Source organism: Muscardinus avellanarius (assembly GCF_963383645.1).
Source record: "Muscardinus avellanarius genome assembly, chromosome: 6".
Lineage (NCBI taxonomy): Eukaryota > Metazoa > Chordata > Mammalia > Rodentia > Gliridae > Muscardinus > Muscardinus avellanarius.
Genome location: NC_137791.1, coordinates 72,506,322 through 72,525,472, shown reverse-complemented (window position 1 = coordinate 72,525,472; position 19,151 = coordinate 72,506,322). Strand labels below are relative to the sequence as shown.

At 36.8% G+C, this 19,151-nt stretch overlaps 1 protein-coding gene across 2 annotated transcripts in view; it reads right to left on the bottom strand.

Moving 5' to 3' along the window:
• Positions 1-1,838: 1,838 nt before the first annotated feature.
• Positions 1,839-19,151, bottom strand: part of PRKG2 (protein kinase cGMP-dependent 2) — a gene marked incomplete at both ends in the record, with an annotated part of 95,912 nt that continues 78,599 nt past the window's right edge. For both annotated transcript variants that reach the window (XM_080697452.1, XM_080697453.1), the window contains 5 exons: positions 1,839-1,934; positions 4,661-4,727; positions 9,972-10,034; positions 11,091-11,213; positions 15,781-15,944. In XM_080697452.1, the coding sequence (XP_080553578.1) occupies positions 1,839-1,934; positions 4,661-4,727; positions 9,972-10,034; positions 11,091-11,213; positions 15,781-15,944 (513 nt within the window). The remainder of the gene's footprint in view (positions 1,935-4,660; positions 4,728-9,971; positions 10,035-11,090; positions 11,214-15,780; positions 15,945-19,151) is intronic.

Sequence of the window (19,151 nt, the reverse complement as noted above, 5' to 3'; positions counted from 1 at the left end):
AGGTGTTAAAAATTATAACTATTTGATTTCCTTTGAGAATAACATTGCTATTATAACTGTACAGTTCTAATATCCACCCAATACATGAATTTTCTACCTAGATATGTTGGTAATTTTAAAATATATACATGGAAAAACATATAGTACATACAAACCAAATGCAAATAAAAATATTTTTAAAAATTTAGAAATTCTTTAAGCAGGTTATGTCAATCCTATTAAAAATGGTTCTTCTATATACAATACATAATCTTTAAAAATACTACTCCAGGAAACAAAAACTCTTTGGTTCAGCAAAACGACTCTAAATATGGAAATTTGATTTGTTAAGGATGCACTTTGTTGGGTGTGGTTTAAGTCTTCAGAAAGCATGTAGCTGACTTTCTTAATGGTGAAATATGTGTGGATAGTGGGTAGAAGTTGCCTTTCACATAGACTATTATAATATAAAAATGTAACCAGAAGCCAGGATAATGATGGAATTTAGATGTAGTTTTTATTCTGCCAGGTAAAGAAGATACAGAGAAAGCTCTGCTTCCCGTTTTTTGGAAAGAGAGTAGGAGAGTGATGGTGGTTAATACATATAAACATTCATTTACTAGTAATGTTCTTGGGTATTGGTATTCAATACTATTGAAAGTATCCTATTCATTATCTGGAAATTACCAGGAGGGGACAGAAAGTGGCCAGATGTTAGCTGTTTTTCTTACTTCTAAAACCCTGTCACTTCTCCAATGGCATGTGTGAAAATTATAAACATATCCATAACTCAAATGTCTTTTAAAAAGAGTATTAACTCCACGGTAATTGAAGTGCATCAACATTTGCCAATGGGCTTCTCATTAAAAATTAATGGTGGTCATTCTATACTTTTTTGTTTTATTAATAGCAACAATAATAGAATTACTCAAAATATCTCAGAGTTTCAGAGCCAGCAACTGTATCTATTTAGAATTTATTCTCTTTTATATTTAATTGGAAAAAAAAAGCCTTCATGATTTTTTCTAGTATATTTCCTATTTTGAAAGTGAAAATATTTTAGTAGATAAGATAAAACCTTTCCAAAGGCCCATCATTTAACCATACACTATAGCCACTTTTAGCAAAGTTTTTCAAAAATTCCTGCAGCATTACAGCTGGTCACAGGAGAATAAAAAAGTAGTTTTTGCCTTATGCATTGTTTTCTATATTTCCCAATAGAAAAAAATTATCTGGTTGGATTAATTAGCTCATTTATTTTAGGAAGAGTTATCACTCTCTAATCCTCAAATGTACCTATCCCCAGACTAGAATCAGAAACATAGTATATTTCTAGGTTGAAAGCAAATGAAAGTCATCAAGAACTTCTACTAATTACCAGGATTTCTGAAAACAAACATTTTAAGATGCTATAATGTACACATAGAGCTGGGAAATCTTTCAAAACTCACTTGTATTCTTCCTTCTATTTTATGGATTAGTTTCTCAAGGGCAAGATCCTTGTTAAACCTTATTAGGACTCAGAAGAGTATGTTTCGGAAGGAGAAATAGATTTAGGAAAAAATGATGTCATTTCAACAAAAATGGTTCTGATTATGGAAAAGGGATAGGGATGGCCCTCAACATTTGAGACAAGCAGAGAATGGAATACATGAATAATTCACAGCATCTAAATGAAACATTGTAATTCAGAACCACATCCATATCACTCTCCTCCACCTCCTGTGTAGGGATTTATTTTCCCTAATGGTCTTCCAAAAGATATTATAATACTTTGAAGAGAGAAATAATCAATGTTGGATTATTGATCCTCATAGTCCTTTTCTGTAGCACATAGGCAGTAGTCATCTTTCCTGCTGTCAGAAGTCCTTGTCCCAGCCAGATAGCTCATCTGGAGGCACTCCCTTTTCAGGAGGATACTTGTCAAAGTAGCTGTGATCTATGGGTCCACTGAGCTAACATGAAAAGGATAAAGACACAGGTGAGGATAATGCTAACCAAGTGCACCATTACAACTAATAACACTTTTTCTATCTGAACACTGATTTCATGCCTTAAACACATGTAATTTACACATAAGGAAAAATGAGCCAATTATCATTGTCAAGTCACAGTTTCAGACTCAGGAGATCATCCCTTTATAAGCAAGTGATTTGGTCACTGATGACATTCATTAGGAGCTACCTGGCATGACATATTGTTTTCTAAAATAAGGTGACAGATTTCCTTATTTCTCTCACCACCTCCCTCTTCCAAGAGCTGATGAAGGAATCAATTGAAATAATGCTATGCCCATATATGAAGGTATCACTTCCAATCCTGCTAAAATGTATGGGGAGGGGTGGATAGAGGGTAAGATCTGCAGGGAAATACATCAAGTGCTATGTGCATGTACCTCTATACTACTTTGAACCTTACTATGATGTATAATTACAATGCACAAATAAAACTATCACAAAGACAGGGTGACAAGAATAATGTTATTTTATTAGATGAAAAATATTTTTAAAAGCAAACATTGAAAATCAGAATTCGCAGCCAGGTGTGGTGGCGCATACTTGTAATCCCAGCATTTAGGAGGCTGAGACAGGAGGATTTCAGGTTCAAGGACAGTCTCAGCTACTTAGTGAGGCACTTTGCAAACTCAATGAGATCCTGTTTCAAAATAAGGAATAAAAAACAGGGCTGAGGGTGTAGGTCTGAGGTAGAATACCCCTAGATTGCATCCCCAGTACCAAAAAAAATAATAATAATAATAATCAGAATTTGCCAGAACACTTTTTCCACTTCATAAAAGTTCCTGGCCCATCTTGAATTTTCATGTGGTCAATGCATCCCTAAAAAGCATCCAGAATGCCAAACAAAAGACAACTCAAAGTACCAGTGATACTGTTGAAGGAATGAAATGACTATGGTATCAAGTTATGCTGCAAAGGAGATCCAGGTGTAGTAGTACACACTTGTAATCCCAGTACTTGGGAAGCTGAGACAGGAGGATCACCAGTTCCAGGCTAGACTCAGCACCCTAGCAAGACCCTACTTCAAAATAAAAAATAAAAAGGGCTGAGGAGGTCTTGTTCAGAAGTCAAATGTCCCTAGCTTCAGTCTAAGTACCCAAAATCAAAAACTTATTTATAGATCTGATGTTTTCCAATTCTTTGGTTTCAAACAAAAAGTTTGGTTTCAAAAAAAAAATACATAGTACCCAGATAAACAATCAGGTAAAGTCATTTAAAATATGATATATTATAGATCGTAATATGTTGGTGGAAGAAAGGAAAGGTCATCCATGAGATCATGAGACGCAGTGACTGCTGTGGCAGTGGCTCATTCCTGGGCAGCCCAGTTCTAGAGAAGTCAACACATCAGCTGACGTAGAAGGAAGATTTAGTTAGCCAGGTCTGCAATCTATAAACATTTTGCTAGTGTTCTTTCTAAAAGAATCCTGAAGGTTTATGTCTCCCTTTGCACATATGGATGTTGAAATCTGAGTTTTTCAGAGAGTAGGGTGGGAATGGACTGAAACACACAGCAAATGCTGCAGCCATGTATGTGTCACATGGAACCGCACCATGACATATAATTACAATCCACCAGTAAGTGAGATCAGCCAAGCACAGAAAGAGAAGGAACATATATTATCTCTAATATGCTCAAGCTAGGGAATATAAGGGATACCAGAGGGACCCCAGATAATGGAGGGAAAACCTCAGTAAAGCCAGAAAAGAGGGGTAGGGGAGAAAGAATACTGAGATTAATCAATGAAAAAGCTACATTCAAATATGTGTATACATGTGAATATAACATTGTTAACCTGGATACTCAGTATTGGGGGGGAGGGAAAAGGGGAAGGGGAAGGGACCAAGTACTATGTGAATATATGCCACTGTCAACATTATCCACATTATGATGGGAGACTATAGTGCACCAATAAAAAAAATTTTAAAAAGAAAAAAAATTTTTAATAGTTGTGGGGAACTTGATATTGTAAATTTTGTATACTGTAAATATTGATATTTTTAAAGAAAATTTTATTTTTAATTCACTCCTTTAAATACATCTACTGTACTATAAATGCCATTGAAATTTAGTATCTAAAAAGCAGAAATATTACACCATTTCTTTCTCTTCCTCTATTTCCATTTCGATATTCCTATAAAATTCATTTTAGCGCAAAACAGTTTTATGCTTGCCAATTCTTTATCATTCTTTAAGTGCCTTAAGTTTTAAATAAAACATTTTTGTTTTCAGTTTCTGTGACAACAGAAATTTCTGTGATGGCGCAAATGTTTCTTCTGGATTTTTTATAATTATATTTAATAGCATCCTGTGTTAGATGACATAAATTATAAATTCTAAAGGCAATTATTAAATAAATTATATTTCATTTGTTGCCTAGGATTTAGAAGCCATTGACAGGTAGTTGGTTCCTGAGAGGTGAGTTAATGTTCCTCATATAGGCAACATTATATAGTTCCTATAATCACAATGACTGTGATAGTGTTGCTTAACTTTAAGAAACTGTTAAAAAATCACCTTAACTTTATGATGTGCATGTGTGTATATGTGCGCGAGCGCACGCACGCGCACACACATACACACACACAGTCATCCTTAAAATCTGTTTACAAACCAAATACCTAGGAAAAAAATCAAGAAAGTAATATAGTAAATACCATACCTCTCTTCGTAAAGGTGACGGGAGACTCCGTGCTTTTAGGCCCTCCCAGTTAAAACCATTTAACCACCTGAAAAATGAGAAAAGAAGAGTGGAATATTGCTTGCCTGATAAACCATGAGCAGGGCCGGGTGTCTGTCTATCTACGTGGTTCTTGCTAGCTGCCTGCAGCAGTACAGCTGCCCATGGCTATGGTGGCCATGTGGTCTCACATTAAACCTGTGCCCACTGGCCTCAGTGGGCACTTAATGCGACCCAAGACTCTCCTTAGTGTTCATTGCTATCTCATGTACTACTTGACTTAGTTATCTTATTTTCTGTCTCCTCCACTAGAATAGCAGCTTCACAAAGGCAGGAATTTTTGTCTATTTATTTATTTCTTCTATTTTCATCATTCCTTTTTAGCCCTGAACACTTGGGGGCAGTGCTTGACACAGAATAGGGGCTCAATAAGAGCCCCTAGTTTAGTCATTCATTTGTTGAATGACTAAACAACTGCAAGGAAACACCGTCATACACTATATATTATAACAATTATATATTATAATATCACACTGGTGTGGGGGTAATGGTCCTGGTGATATGGCTCTCCACAGTTCTAAGATAAGAAAGTGTTTAACAGTGATCTGTGAGAATACGAGATTAAGCTGATGGACAAGAGTTCTACTTACTGCTTCTGTATCACTGCTCTGGTCTTTAGCATATATATCTAGCTTGGTGGATCAGAAATTTAACATGAGGGTCTCATTTCTTTTAAACACAATCTGCTCTATCTCTCAGGATCTTAGAACATGAAATAATATTCTATATCCACCAATCTCTTCTATTGGAACATTGAGGTTAATCTAGACAGCCAGGAAATATTTATGGAAAGTCAACATCAAAAAAGACAAAGACCCTACTTTTAAGATCTTTATATGTTGATGAGAGGGGATAGATGAAAACAAGTCATACAAATTATTAAATTAATTGTAGATCTAATAAGTTCTATAAAGGTAAAAGAGAATACAGTGGCAGGTGATGGCTGGACTGGGGATATAGGAAGGGCTGCTCTTAGCTAGGGTGATATTTAAAGAAGCATTATTTGAATTAGAGCCAGAATGAAGAGAAGGGGGGAGCCACAGGAATGTCTGTGGTGAGGGCCTTCAAGATGGAGTGATAGGAATGGGCTGAACTGTGGTGAATACAGAGAAAACTGAAGGAAAAAAAATGTATTTGAGAAACAGCTGGAGGCCAGTTCATAGAAGTATGTTTTAGGGCACAGGAAAGGATTGGAGAGTGTGTGTGTGTGGGGGGGGGGAGCCATTGCAAAGTTTTGAGGAGATCTTGATGCAATTCAGTCAAAAGGTAATTCTGGCTATGTATGTTATGGCCACGGGGTCCAGAAGGGCCTGTGGTGATGGTGGAGGAGTAGAGACTGGAGGCAGGGAGAGATGGTCACCTTCTTCTATTGGACATAGAGGAAGCTATGCTCCTTCACTTTTCTCAGTCTCTTTTTACCCCAGAGTGGGTTTGGATCAGTCCTTGACTGGTTTTCCTAATCCAAGTCTAAGTTTAGCAATAGAGAATGAACTAAAAACAGAGAGGGCAGGCAGGCTCCATCCAGCACATTCCAGGTCAGATGCCATTCCTAAACCAAAGCCCCACTTTAGTCAAAGTGAGAGCCGGGCTGTAACCCCAGCTGTTTTATCTCCCTCCTCTGCATACACTGAGAAACCACAGAAGCTTGCTTCTTGATCCACCCATCGCTTCTTCAAACAGACTGAGGCTCCATCTTTAGGTATTTCTATGTATACAGTTTACACAGCTCAAGGGATTCTTTTTTGCCACTAAATATGGCAAGAATATTTTTAACATGTTTTACAATACTCTTGTCCAGAAGGTACTCCACAAATATTAATAAAAATCATTACCTTTATTCTAGTCACTTAAAGGGACTGGATTTCTTACAGAGTACTTCTTACAATTTGACTTATGGCAGTATTTACTTAACATGAGTGGCCATTCACTTAATACTTGGCCTTTTAATATTAACCACATTTTAAGTAAGACAAGAGTCTCTATGCACTTGTACCCACATTCACCAAAGAAATGTTAGCATCAACAGCACAGAAATTGCTTTTAGAAGGATTGTAGAAGTTTGAAAGTAAAAGTAATGTGAAAACACTTGAAACAAATATTTCCTTACTATCAGGAAAAATCTAACTGTGCCGTACAAGTCTATTGGTCTTCTTTCGAAATAAATTTTGGGATAAATGATGGATGTCTAGTTTCTAAGTTAACTTGTAAACAGGGGAGAGGAGCTCTGTAATGGTTTTTAGAAAAGGTTACAACACAAAACAGTCAAATCCATGTTATAATATGATACATTTAACTGGTTTATTTTAAGTAAAAAGTTAAAGCAAATAGGTCTCTTAAGAAAAAAAAGTTAAAAATTTACTTTAAAGAAGAGACTAAAAATCTAATGTCAAACTCTGGATTTTTTTAAATGTCTAAAACAAAACAAAAAATTGGTAGAAGAGCTATACCTGGGAGACTTGTGGAAGGTCTAAAAACATTTATTTGGAGAAAGAGACAGAGATCTATTTTTGTTCTTTGTTTCTCCTAAGCTTTATAGCTTTAAATGTACCATGAAAAACAAACAAACAAACAAAAAGAATGAAATAACAGTTTTGAGTTCTCCATACTCACCAGAAAGTACTGTGTAAATGTGGTATATCTTATTAGTCAACTCTACTCTACACACTGTACTCTACAGCTAGCTATACACTGCAAAGTTAATCCTGCCTATTAAGAATAGGCAAATTAATCTACAGGGAAAGAAATTTAAAAGTCTTTATTACCATGCCGAGGTGAGGAAATGCTTTACCATCAATTTACATGCACAACCAATCACAACTTGACAGCTACATTTAAATGAGCCTCGGGTAAGTAAGTAAAAGATAACGCTTAAGCCTGTTAACAATTATCTCATGTCTGTTTCCCACCTACCCCAGAGCAAAACATGGAGACTCTTTAATGAGAGAAAGGGGGAAAATATATTGGAAGAATCACTTTAATTGATGGAACACTTGTTCCCTCAATGTGAACGGTGTGTTTATGTGTCATTTATAATGAGAAAAGAAACAGTGATAACCACATGTAGTGCAGGGAGAAGATAAATTGGAATCTGAGACAAATAATGAGCTTCACAATTGAAGGCAATCCAAAGGATGACAAAGAACAGTGAAATACTACATGCATTTTGATGTCTAGAAAATCCACAGATGTGTCGGCCTTAATTTTTCTTCTCTCCTCTTTTCTCTCTTTCCCCTCCTTTCTAATACTCCCTTAAGGGAGAGTTTGATATGACTTTACAATGTTGAATATATGGTTTTATTTCAAGTAAGTTCATGAATGCATAGAGCAGGGCTGGTCACTTGGGGCTTTTTTATTTTTTAAAGCTGCACTGCTGTTATTAAGGAAAATGAGTAGCGTTTGGCCATCACATCTCTATTTTCACACTGTGTTGATGTGCGCCAAACTCCTCAGTGAAAATATCTATAGAAGGCTGGGATGTAGCTCAGTGGTAGAGTACTGTATGTGCTTAGCATGCACAAGGCCCTGGGTTTAATACCCAGCAGTTCCCCAGCCTACCCACCCCCCAAATTCACAGAGTTTGCATTTCTAAGAGTAAGCACATCAGTGTATTCAAAGGTTTTCCATAATGAAATTCTCAAATTTATTTTCAATACTATGAATGAATTTTATAAGTGACATTTTCTATCTGTAAATTGTAAGCAAAATAAAAACATTGCAAAGATTACAGGACTTAGCCTGGCACTGACTTAATAAATAAAAATCTTGAAGGACTGAAGTGCTATATTTGAATATTCAATCAGATTGGAGAGGATGTTTTAAGCTAGAACAGAAGGATAGCAGAGGAAGAAGGGTGAGGTTGATTAATGGAGGAGCTACATTTGAATATGTATAAAAGTATGAATGTAGCATGGTCACCCTGGACACTCATCGTTGGGCAACAAGCACAATTTGAATGTATATCATTTTCAATATGATCCATATAAAGAAAAAGGAAAAAAAGAAAATTACCTATGGAGAATTAATAATTCTGTAGACAATATTTAGAAATTTGTAAAACTAGAAAGGGGCATATTAGGTAATGCATAAGGATAACTCATCATTTAAGGTACTATGTAAATCAATATACTTTACCCAAAAGGGTAAAATAAAACATGAGACTTCAGAATTTGAAGAAATATTCAAAGTAAAATTATATTTAAGATAAATATATCATATTTATTAAAAAGTATACTTAAATTATCAATTAAATATATCCTATTAATTAAAATAAAATACAAATGGCTTATAACAAAGTCATGTACTGATAAACTCATTGTACATTAAAAATACCCTAAATTAGAATATACCTCATCTGCTCAATAGTGCAGCTTACCAGCACACCCCACTGGAGAGCCCTGGTCGCCTGCCCTTGTGATTAGGCAGCTGACTGGGACCTGTGCCTGGTTACCACTGCTCCAAATCACTGAAAAATGTTCTCACGTGTATCTCCGTCCCAAAAGCACCGGAATTCAAAATTCAACACATGGATTCTGCTGAATGTGCATTACTTTTATACAGGCATGAAGTAAAAAATCTTAAGTCAGTGCCATTTAATAGTAGATTTAGCTGACCCAGTTTTCTGAATATTGTCAACCATAATTATATCCTACTTAATTTAAAAATTCAATGCCAAAATTAAAATATAACTTCCCAATAGCATCCAAGTTGCTAATAAAGATAATACTAAAGGTAAGGGAATAAAAAAGCTAAATTTCTCTGACTTGATGTGTGATTTTAAGTGTTTTATAATTTTACCCATTTCAGTATTTAAAAAATCAACTTAAGGTAGTTGATGGTTAACTGCATCTAAAAAAAGAAGTGGGGGGAGTACCCAAAGAGCCAAAGAGAAAAACTGAACATCTATATAGGGAATCTTATAGCCTACTGAGAGAACCTGCTAAGATTATTACATTATTCTATAAATTTGCACATTTTTCTGGGCAAAGAAATAGCTATAACTGGGTGCGGTGACTGGGATCTATAATCCCAGTACTCGGGAAGCTGTGACAGGAGGATCAAAGGTTTGAGGGTAGTCATGGCAATTTAGTGAGACTCTCACCAACTCAGGACGACACTGTTTTGATAAAAAACAAAAGGGGCTGAGAGTGTAGCTTGAAGGTAGAATGCCCAGGGTTCTAGCCCAATATCCCCTTCAAATAAAATAAAATTTAAAAATAAAGAAATAACTATGTACCTGTGTTTCTTGATGTCATTGATTCCATTCTTGAGATTTCCCAGCCTTTCTGTTGGATTTTGCCTGAAATAATAATTTTAACAGAAAGTTTATAATAATTATATTTGAGTGACTTTGTTAATTATTAATTCATTCATCCAGTAACATCCATTGAACTTCTACAGTAGCTCAGACATCTGAGTCTAGACAGATAAAAAGGAAATGCCCCCCTCCTCCGGAGCACACATAGTTGGATAAGAGTTTAGAATATATTTGTATCAGTTCTTTAAATGAGCATGAATAAATGTGTAATAAGTACTATCTTGCCAACTCTGCTGAGGAAAACAGAGAAAGCTTTAGAGAATCATGCACATCTGAGCTAGAATCTTCTTAGAAGCATGCAGGAATTCTTGCTGGCAAACCACAGCTAAGTTTCATGTTCTAAATTTACAACATTTTAATGCTTTGAAAAAAAAGTTCAAGTGTAAGAAAAAGAAAAGAAAAAAAAAAAAAGCAGCAGAAAACTGGAACTTATCCCCAAAACCTGGAAGTCTTTTCTTTGACAGATGATTTTTAGTATTAAGTAGAAATCTGGGGGAATTTAAAGTAAGACCAGAAGAGTACCTTTTAAACACTGAAGATTAAAATAGGACAGACAGTAACCCTATCACCACCACTCCTTTCCTTTCAAAATAATAAGACTGTAAATTAGCCACTCTGGTTTTAACCTAAGGTTTGTAGTTTTGTTTTGCCCTATAACAGTTAAAGATAATTCCCAAAGATAATCTGTAAAATTTAGATCTCTTGTAAGTGGATACTGTAATTCTGTAACATGGAGAAAACTCAAACTCCTAAATTAGACTGCAAAACAGAAAATAACTTTGTTTAAATTTGATTTAGTGGCACAGAAATGAACAAAAGGAAGCATATACCTAATTATTTTTGTTTCTATGGGAACGTATTTTGTGCTTTTATGGGTGTATTACAGTCTCACATCACAATGTAAGTCATGCACACAGCACTTGGTGCCCCCCTTGCCTCCCCATTTCTCTCCATACTTAATTTTAAAATGTATAGATTCAGAACCTAGAAGCCTCCACACTTTCTCCAAAATTAGGGGCTACTAGTGGCCATTCTCACCTGCACAGCCTCCGAATCAAATCCTCAGGTCTTCTTGTTATTTTTCTGGGGAAATCCATTTTTTCAATTCCTTTGAGAATCAAATTGTAGGTCATCATTTGATCAATCCCAGAAAAGGGTGGGCTGGGGTAAAATACAAAATAGGACATGCTAAGACCAAATTCTGAGGCTTCTTTCTCTCTTCCTTTTGACCTTCCTCTCTTCCTTCCTCCATTCTTTCTTTCTTTCTTCTCTTTGTCCTTCACTTTCCCTCTCCCTCTTCCCTCCCTCTCTCTCCTTCTCCCTCTCTTAGTAGTTGCTTTATAACAGATTTTGGATATATGTTTGAAAATCATTTCATTAATTTCCTATCACTTAAGCCACACACACACACACACACACACACACACACACACACACACACAGGTGATTTTTCAGCTGGTGATACTCACTAAGAAGAAAACTAAAGGAGGGGAGACAGTGACAAGAGAGATGAGAGTGGAGCAGAGGTGCCAGTGGAGGGAGGAGGTGGATGAGCCACACTACTATTGTGGGCAGAAGGCTCTGAGACAGGAAAAGCAGACTGCGTTAGGAGTGGGTATGGGCGTTCTGGAAATGTGAGGTGGGCCACGTAGCTGGTGGGGTGAGTAAGCTGCAGAAAGGTGTAAGAGATGACGGCAATATCATCTAGATCTAGTGGGAAAAGATTCTGAGTCAGCGATTTAATTTAGAGCAGCCAGTCAGATTTTTTCAATGAAGAGAATAAACTGTGATCAGGATGAAGGCCCAGCAGCCTGGCCTAGAGCAGTAGTGCTGAACGTCGAAGACAGGGTTGAATTCTGAATCATTCTAGACCTTGAGATGGACTTACTGTGTCTTCCTCCAGAATTCCTAGGTCAAAACCCTTCTCATGATGCGGATATTTGGAGCTGGGGCTCATGTATGGTCATTAAGTCATGAAAGTGGAGCCCTCAGGAATGGGATCAGTGTCCTTCTAGGAAGAGGTGAGAATGCTGGCTAACTTTACTACCACATGAGGATAAGATGAGAAAGAGGAATATGCACCTAGAAAGAGAGTCTACTGGAACAGAACCATTCCAACCCTGATCTGGGACTTCCAAACTCCTCAAAAGTAAGAAATACATGTTTGTGGTTTAAGCCACCAGCTTATGTTATTTTCTTATAGCAGCCTGAGCTAAGACAGATGGTTAAGCAAACAGGATTTGCTCATGTAACTGTGGTATGTGGGAGAAAAAAAAAGCAAAGAAAGAAAGGATTCAGGAATGATACCTATAAAGTGAAATTACCACCACTAAGAGAAGTACTGGGGTGATGAGGGGTGCTATAGTTTGAAACTGGAATATCCCCCCAAAAGCTATGGTAAAGGCTTAGTTTCCAGCTTACAGTATAATTAGGAGGGAGAAGAACCTTTGGGAGGTGGGGCCTTGTGGAAGGAAGTGAAATCATTGTGGTTGTATCCTGGAAGAAGACACTGGAATGTCTATCTCTTCCTCTCTCTGCTTCCTGGCCACCACAGATCTTGCCTACATGCTCTCACCATGTAGTGGCCTGTGGTGCTTTGGTGCTACCACAGGCCAAAAGCAACTGGGTCAAGTGGCCCTGGACTGAAACCTCTAAAAACATGAGCAAGCTAATACCTTTCTTCCTCACATGAGTTGTTTATTCCAAGTATTTTGTTACAGTCATGGAAAGCTGACTAACAGAGTAAGGGTAGACAGCAGGTTGTGGGGAAGGAAATAAAGGGTTACATTGTGAACATCTACATGGAGATGTTAAGAAGGCAGTTGGATTCATGAATCTAGAATTCAGAGAATAAGTTGGGGGTAAAAGTATGATTTTGAGTCATCAGATAATATTTATAGTCATGGTACTTGGTGATGTCACCCCAGGCATGGTAGAGCAAAAAGAGGTTGAGGACTGAAGTGGTCCAATGTTGAGACATCAAGAAGATGAGAAGATTCTAGCAATATAGTCTGGATAAGGAGAATAAAGCAAGTCCCTAGAAGCCATGCGAAGAGAAAATTTTGAGGAAAGTATTACTGAGTGAAAAAGAACGGAGAATTTATGACTGATTTTGTATAACATTTTATTTCATACCACATTTTGCTTTTAAAAACACCTTCATATTTATTCTACCATGCCATTTAATTTTTGAAAATTAAAGACAATATTAACTACTCTGCTGTATCTCAGCCATGCCTGAGAACTTTTGATCCTGAGAGTTCTCACCCTTGGCAATAATGACCCTGAAACAAAGGTTGTGGACCCATTTTTAAATAATCTGTGTCACTTAGAAAATTAGGAAACAAATTCATTGGTATGATATATATATATATACATACATATGTACCTAAATATGAAAGTAAGTCCATATGTTTACAGCTATATTATTTTATCTTGATTTTTAGTGTTTTGAGGGTTGTTTTTTGCTTTTATTTTTTTTGTTTTGTTTTCCAATTTTATTTACCTCCTAAATTCAGAACATTTAAAATTAACTTGACTCCTTCCCTACCCTGAAAATGTTTGCAAAACACAATTTATCCAGTTCTTCATGATAGCTTAATATGACCTTAGCAATGCCACATTGTTGAAATTTTCCCCCTCCAACTATATCCCTACTCCTTGTAATAATTTATTCTAGCTGATAAGTCTGAAATGTATATTCTCCAGTTATCTATAAGAACCATCAGCTATTTTTCAGAAATTTGGCTGAGATTTCTAATATGAAGAAACATATTCCTTCTTGCCAAAACCTTAAATAAGTTTTCTCTCTGAATAATTACCTGAAATTTTTCTCTTGTTTCCTTCAGTATCTTAAGCAATATATTTTTTTTCTTTTTTGCAGTACTGGGGATGGAACCCAGGGGACATTCTTACCTCAGAGCTACATATCCATCCCTATTTTCATTCTTCTTTATTTTGAAACAGGGTCTCACTAAGTTGCAGAGGACCTCACTAAGTAACTGAGGCTGCCCATAAACCTATGATCCTCAGCCTCCCAAGTACTGGGATGACAAGCATACACTACCACACCCAGCTCAGTAATGAATGTTTGAAAATAGTTACAGGATAATATAAAATGAACTTTCATCCCTCTATGCCCAGTTCATATGGACACCAATGTAGAATGTAGCCACAGTGAAGTTTGTAGTGTAAAAAGTTTAAGAAGGCCGGGGTGAAGGTGCTCGTGGTAGACTAGTGATCTAGCATGCATGAAGCTCTGAACTTGATCCTCTGCCCAGAGAGAGGAGATGGGGGGGATACAGAGTGAGAGAGATTCTTCTTATAAAATATATGTTGAGATTTATATCCCCATCACTGGGCCTATTGCAGTATTTCTTAAACCATTCCCTATGTAAATCCTCTCTGAAATTAAAGCTGAGTATATTTGGCTAAAAAGTATAAAGATGATCAAATCAGTTAATGAGGAAAGGAAGTAGAAAACTTGAAAGAAAACTGACTTGAACCCTGTGTATCCATGTGTTATATTATAAACATACACGTGTACATCTACACATATAGCAGAAAGTACATCACGTTCAGAGCTAGAAGACTTGGGATTCTTTACTGATCTTCAGTGAGCAGATAGCTTTTCCATCTGGTTTTGTAAAGTAAAAACTAAAATCATAAAATAATTTTAATATAAATTAAACCATAAAATAATTTTAAAAATTCCTGCTTTATCTTTCATAATGAGTTTATGAATACTAACCAAGTAATACTTATATATGTACTTTGCAAATTGTGAAGTATGAGGTAAATTACATATATTTTTGTGCACATGTGTGTGTGTGTGTGTGTGTGTGTGTTCATGTATGTGTGCATACATATGGGTGTTAAGCATTTGGGACCTCAGATTCATTAATAGTATTTTAATCTCATTGGGAATGACAATTCAATTTTAACTTGGAAAACCCCTGCTGTACCTTGTCTCTGCTAATTAACACCTCCAGAAAGAAGCTGACAAGAGAATTATAATTTAAATCCATAAATATGGCTTTCTCTTAGCAGTTTGACTAATGATATATTGAAAGATCATGCCTAAGTTTAGTTTGACTGGTCAATGAATTTAGTTGAACTAGGAAAATAACTTTACTCATTTGGGAAAAAAAGAAAAATAATAACATAGCTCAACGTTCATTCCTTCTTTTATTATTGTGCTGGATTAGTGAAACCTTCACAAACGTAATATTCTATCCATAATAATGGACCTTGCTATGTTAGGTGAACCATAGCAGTTTTATACTCCTATACTTTAGCTTTCTGAGTCTTTTCTCCATGCGGTCAACTTGCAAAGTCACTGTATTATAAACACTGTATTATAAACTGTAAAGGGCAAAGGCAACATACTTAACATAAAGCATTTCTATAATGTTAAATCCGGCCGGACCTGGCGGTGCACACTTGTAAGCCCAGCATTTGGGAGGCTGAGACGGGAGGATCGTAGTTCACGGACAGCCTCAGCTACTCAGTGAGACCCTCTGCAACTTAATGAGAACCTGTTTCAAAATTTAAAAAAAATAGGGCAGGGGTGTAGCTTGGAGGTTGAAGGCCCCTGGGTTCTATCCCCAGACCCGCAAAAAAATAATAATAATAATGTTAAATTCCCCGGTGGCACTATTTTTTTTTTTTATCATTAGTGCGCATCTCTAAAGAAGGGGCTGAACAAAACTTGCAGTTACACACTTACTTGCCAGTTAGGAGCTCATACACTAGAATTCCCAGGGACCAGAAATCCACACTGAAATCATGTCCTTTGTTGAGAATGACCTCAGGAGCTACATACTCTGGAGTCCCACAGAATGTCCATGTTTTCTGTCCAGAACCTATTTTCTTAGCAAATCCAAAGTCAACCTGAAAGAGAATGTCAGAGAAAATTTTAGAGATCATAAAACATGTTTCTCTTTAAATCTTCCATAAACTTCCTGAATCTTTCAACATTCCTGTCCTTTCAACTCTTCCATCCTTTCTTTCATAACACACACATACACACTCACATATTCCTTTGCAGGATCAGATGTAAACCTAGTTGCAGAAGGGTTGAAAACTCGGGACAGTCCTTGAAATCCGTTAGCACAATGTCTGCCTCTTACACATTCTGGCAGTCCAAAGCAAAGCCAGCATCATCCCATCCCAACTTTGCCTGAGCTCTGCATACTTTCAGTCTCCCTCAGGAAAGTGGGTGATGGACAGTGCCTTCATTAACCCACTAATTTTGAAAATATACATTCAACACCCACTCTAATTCAGGCTTTGTGCTAGGTACACAGATAAAGAGATATGACACTGAGGGTGTTGGGAAAACTTAAACATGCACATATGTCAGTATATCCTGTCATATATATTAGATTGAAGTATAAACTCACTAGGCCAAAAAGCATATACTTCTGGATCATCAGGGAGACAAAGTTGGAGAAAATGTCATTGGGAAGTAATCTCTGAGGTTGTCCCTGACTAAGGATTAAGAACATTGCCAGGGTAAAGAATTGGCACATGCTATCCTCCTCTGCCTTTTCAGAACAGGCTTTCCCACTTGTCTGAGCCTCTACGCAAAGAACTTTGTGCACAGAATAGACAGGAAAGAAAGTTGGAGCTGCAGAAGGCCCCTCATTGAATTGAGGCAGTGTATATGACTGAAACCCTGCCCTGCAAAACAAACAGTTGGTTTCCTTGCACAGGGACATTTAGCACATACTTTTCATCTCTAATATACACAGATATTATTTTAAGCAAACCACCATCCACCTCCCTCAAGTAAACAGGCACGCAAATTGTTTCTGGGCTTCAACATGCACATTTTAATGGCTTCATTACACACGAACCATCCCAATACGATGGCAATCATCTTGGCTAAAAAGTAGAATAAACAAAGTTAACATATCAAAATAAGCCCTCATCTGAAAACATATGAGTTTGTGAGCTATAAACTCCAGCCTCCATTTACTTATTCAAATATTAATATTTGACATGATTATTTTACCTTAAACAAATCTCTTAGAACTTTGTCTTTTTTGAGTGGTACTGGGGACTGAACCCAGGAACATTCTACCTCTGAGCTACACTCCCAGCCCTATTTTATTTTTTATTTTGAAACACAGTCTCACTAAGTTGCAGAGGACTTTACCAAGTTGCTGAAGCTGGCCTTGAACCTGCAATCCTCCTGTCTCAGCCTCTCAAGGATTGGGATTACAAACATGTTCCACCATGCCTGGCAGAAATTTACACTTTTGCTGATACATTTTAGTACTTATCTCACAATGACAATAATTTCCTTAAGAGAGAAAGGGAATATAACTAGCCTAATTCAAAATAGGTTTTTACTGTTTTCTTTCAACTACACAGAATGACTCATAAAGACTCATAAGAGATGACTGGGAATATGACAAAATTAAAATTTGCAACCAGCTGAGATTAGAACATCCACTTACCCCTCAGAGAAAGACCAATATGAAAATCCTAGCTAATTTTATAAGGACTGAAATTTAAGAAAAGAGAAAACAATGCTTATAGCTGCATTTAAAAGCACTAATATGCAGGAATATTATATTTTGCTGGTTCATAACAGTCTCTCAACTCAGTTTTTAAACTACATTCAACTTTATTTTTAAAAATGAATGGAGGTTCATAAGCTACTTAAGAGAGTTGTTCTTGATCTAGAAGTGGCATATTTTAATTTGTATTGCTGGTTTTGCTCTTATAAAATCTGTATATTGGCCCAAGGAGATGGCATTAATTATACTAAAATTGTAAGATTTAGAGTTGAGTATGGTAGCTCATGCTTATAATCCCAGCAATTGGGAGGCTGAGACAGGAGGATCGTGGTTTGTGGACAGCCTCAGCTACTTAGTGAGGCCTTCTGCAAGTTAGTGAGACTCTGTTTCCAAAATAAAGAATAAAAAAATAGGGCTGGCAGGGTGGGTGGGTGTAGCTCTGAGATAGAATGTCCCTGGTTTCCATCCCTAGTACTGCAAAAAAAAAAAAAAAAAGGTAAGATTTATAAAATCACACCAGTTTCTGCATCTTCTTTAATCCTATCAACTATGGTCTTACCCATTTGGCTAAAGGAAACCGACACTCAGATTTTTCTAAAAACATGTGCCTAATGGAGAAGACCCCACAGACTCTATGTCAAGGTCTGTATATTTTCCATGAAACTCAAGCTACTTTTGTCTCATACCACTCTGACTACCACATAAATCCTTAGTCTTTTCTTGATCCCAAGCCCCTCTAGGCAATAAAAAGGTAAGTTCTTCCATTTCTTCACTTAATGAAGATTTATTGAACACCATTATATATAAAGCACCAGTATACCAAGCTACAGGCCTGGCGGAACTTACCTTGAAAAAAAGAGTAACAAGCATAGGAATAAATATCAGAATGATAACAGAATGTCAAATAGTGACATCTGTTATGAAGAAACAGAGCAAAACTAGGTACCAAGAACAACACAAATTGGACTTGAAATAAGGTAACCAGGAAAAGCCACCCTAAAGAGAGAGTGCCAGAGCAGATTTGAGTGGAAATATGAGTGAAAGAAGAGAAAGCTCTGCCAATGTCCAAGCAAGAGTGACTCTGCCAGGAGGAAGAGCTGGCACAGAAGCCCTGAGTGGGAAGCATTCATGGCAAGTTCAAGGTCAGGCAAAAAGGCCAGTGTGGCTGGGCCATAGTATGGGAGAAGAAACTCAGAAAGTGAGGGAACATTCTGGAGTGGATTTCTAAACCACAAAAAGAACTTTTAATGTTTCTTCTAAAAAATATTGTAGAAGCCAGGCGTGGTGGCGCGCGCTTGTAATCCCAGCATTCGGGATGGCGGTTAGGGGACAGCCTCAGCTACTTAGTGAGGTCCTCTGCAACTTAGCAAGACCCTGGTATGAAATAAAGAATAAAAAATAGGGCAGGGGGTATAGCTTGGAGGCCAAATGCCCCTGGGTTCCATACCCAGACCCTCAAATAAAATAAAATAAAATAAAATAAATTATTATAGGATTAAGAGAAAGAGGTATGAGAGCATGGCTTGATTTAAGTCTTAAAGAGATCATTCTAGAATACAAGAAAATAGAA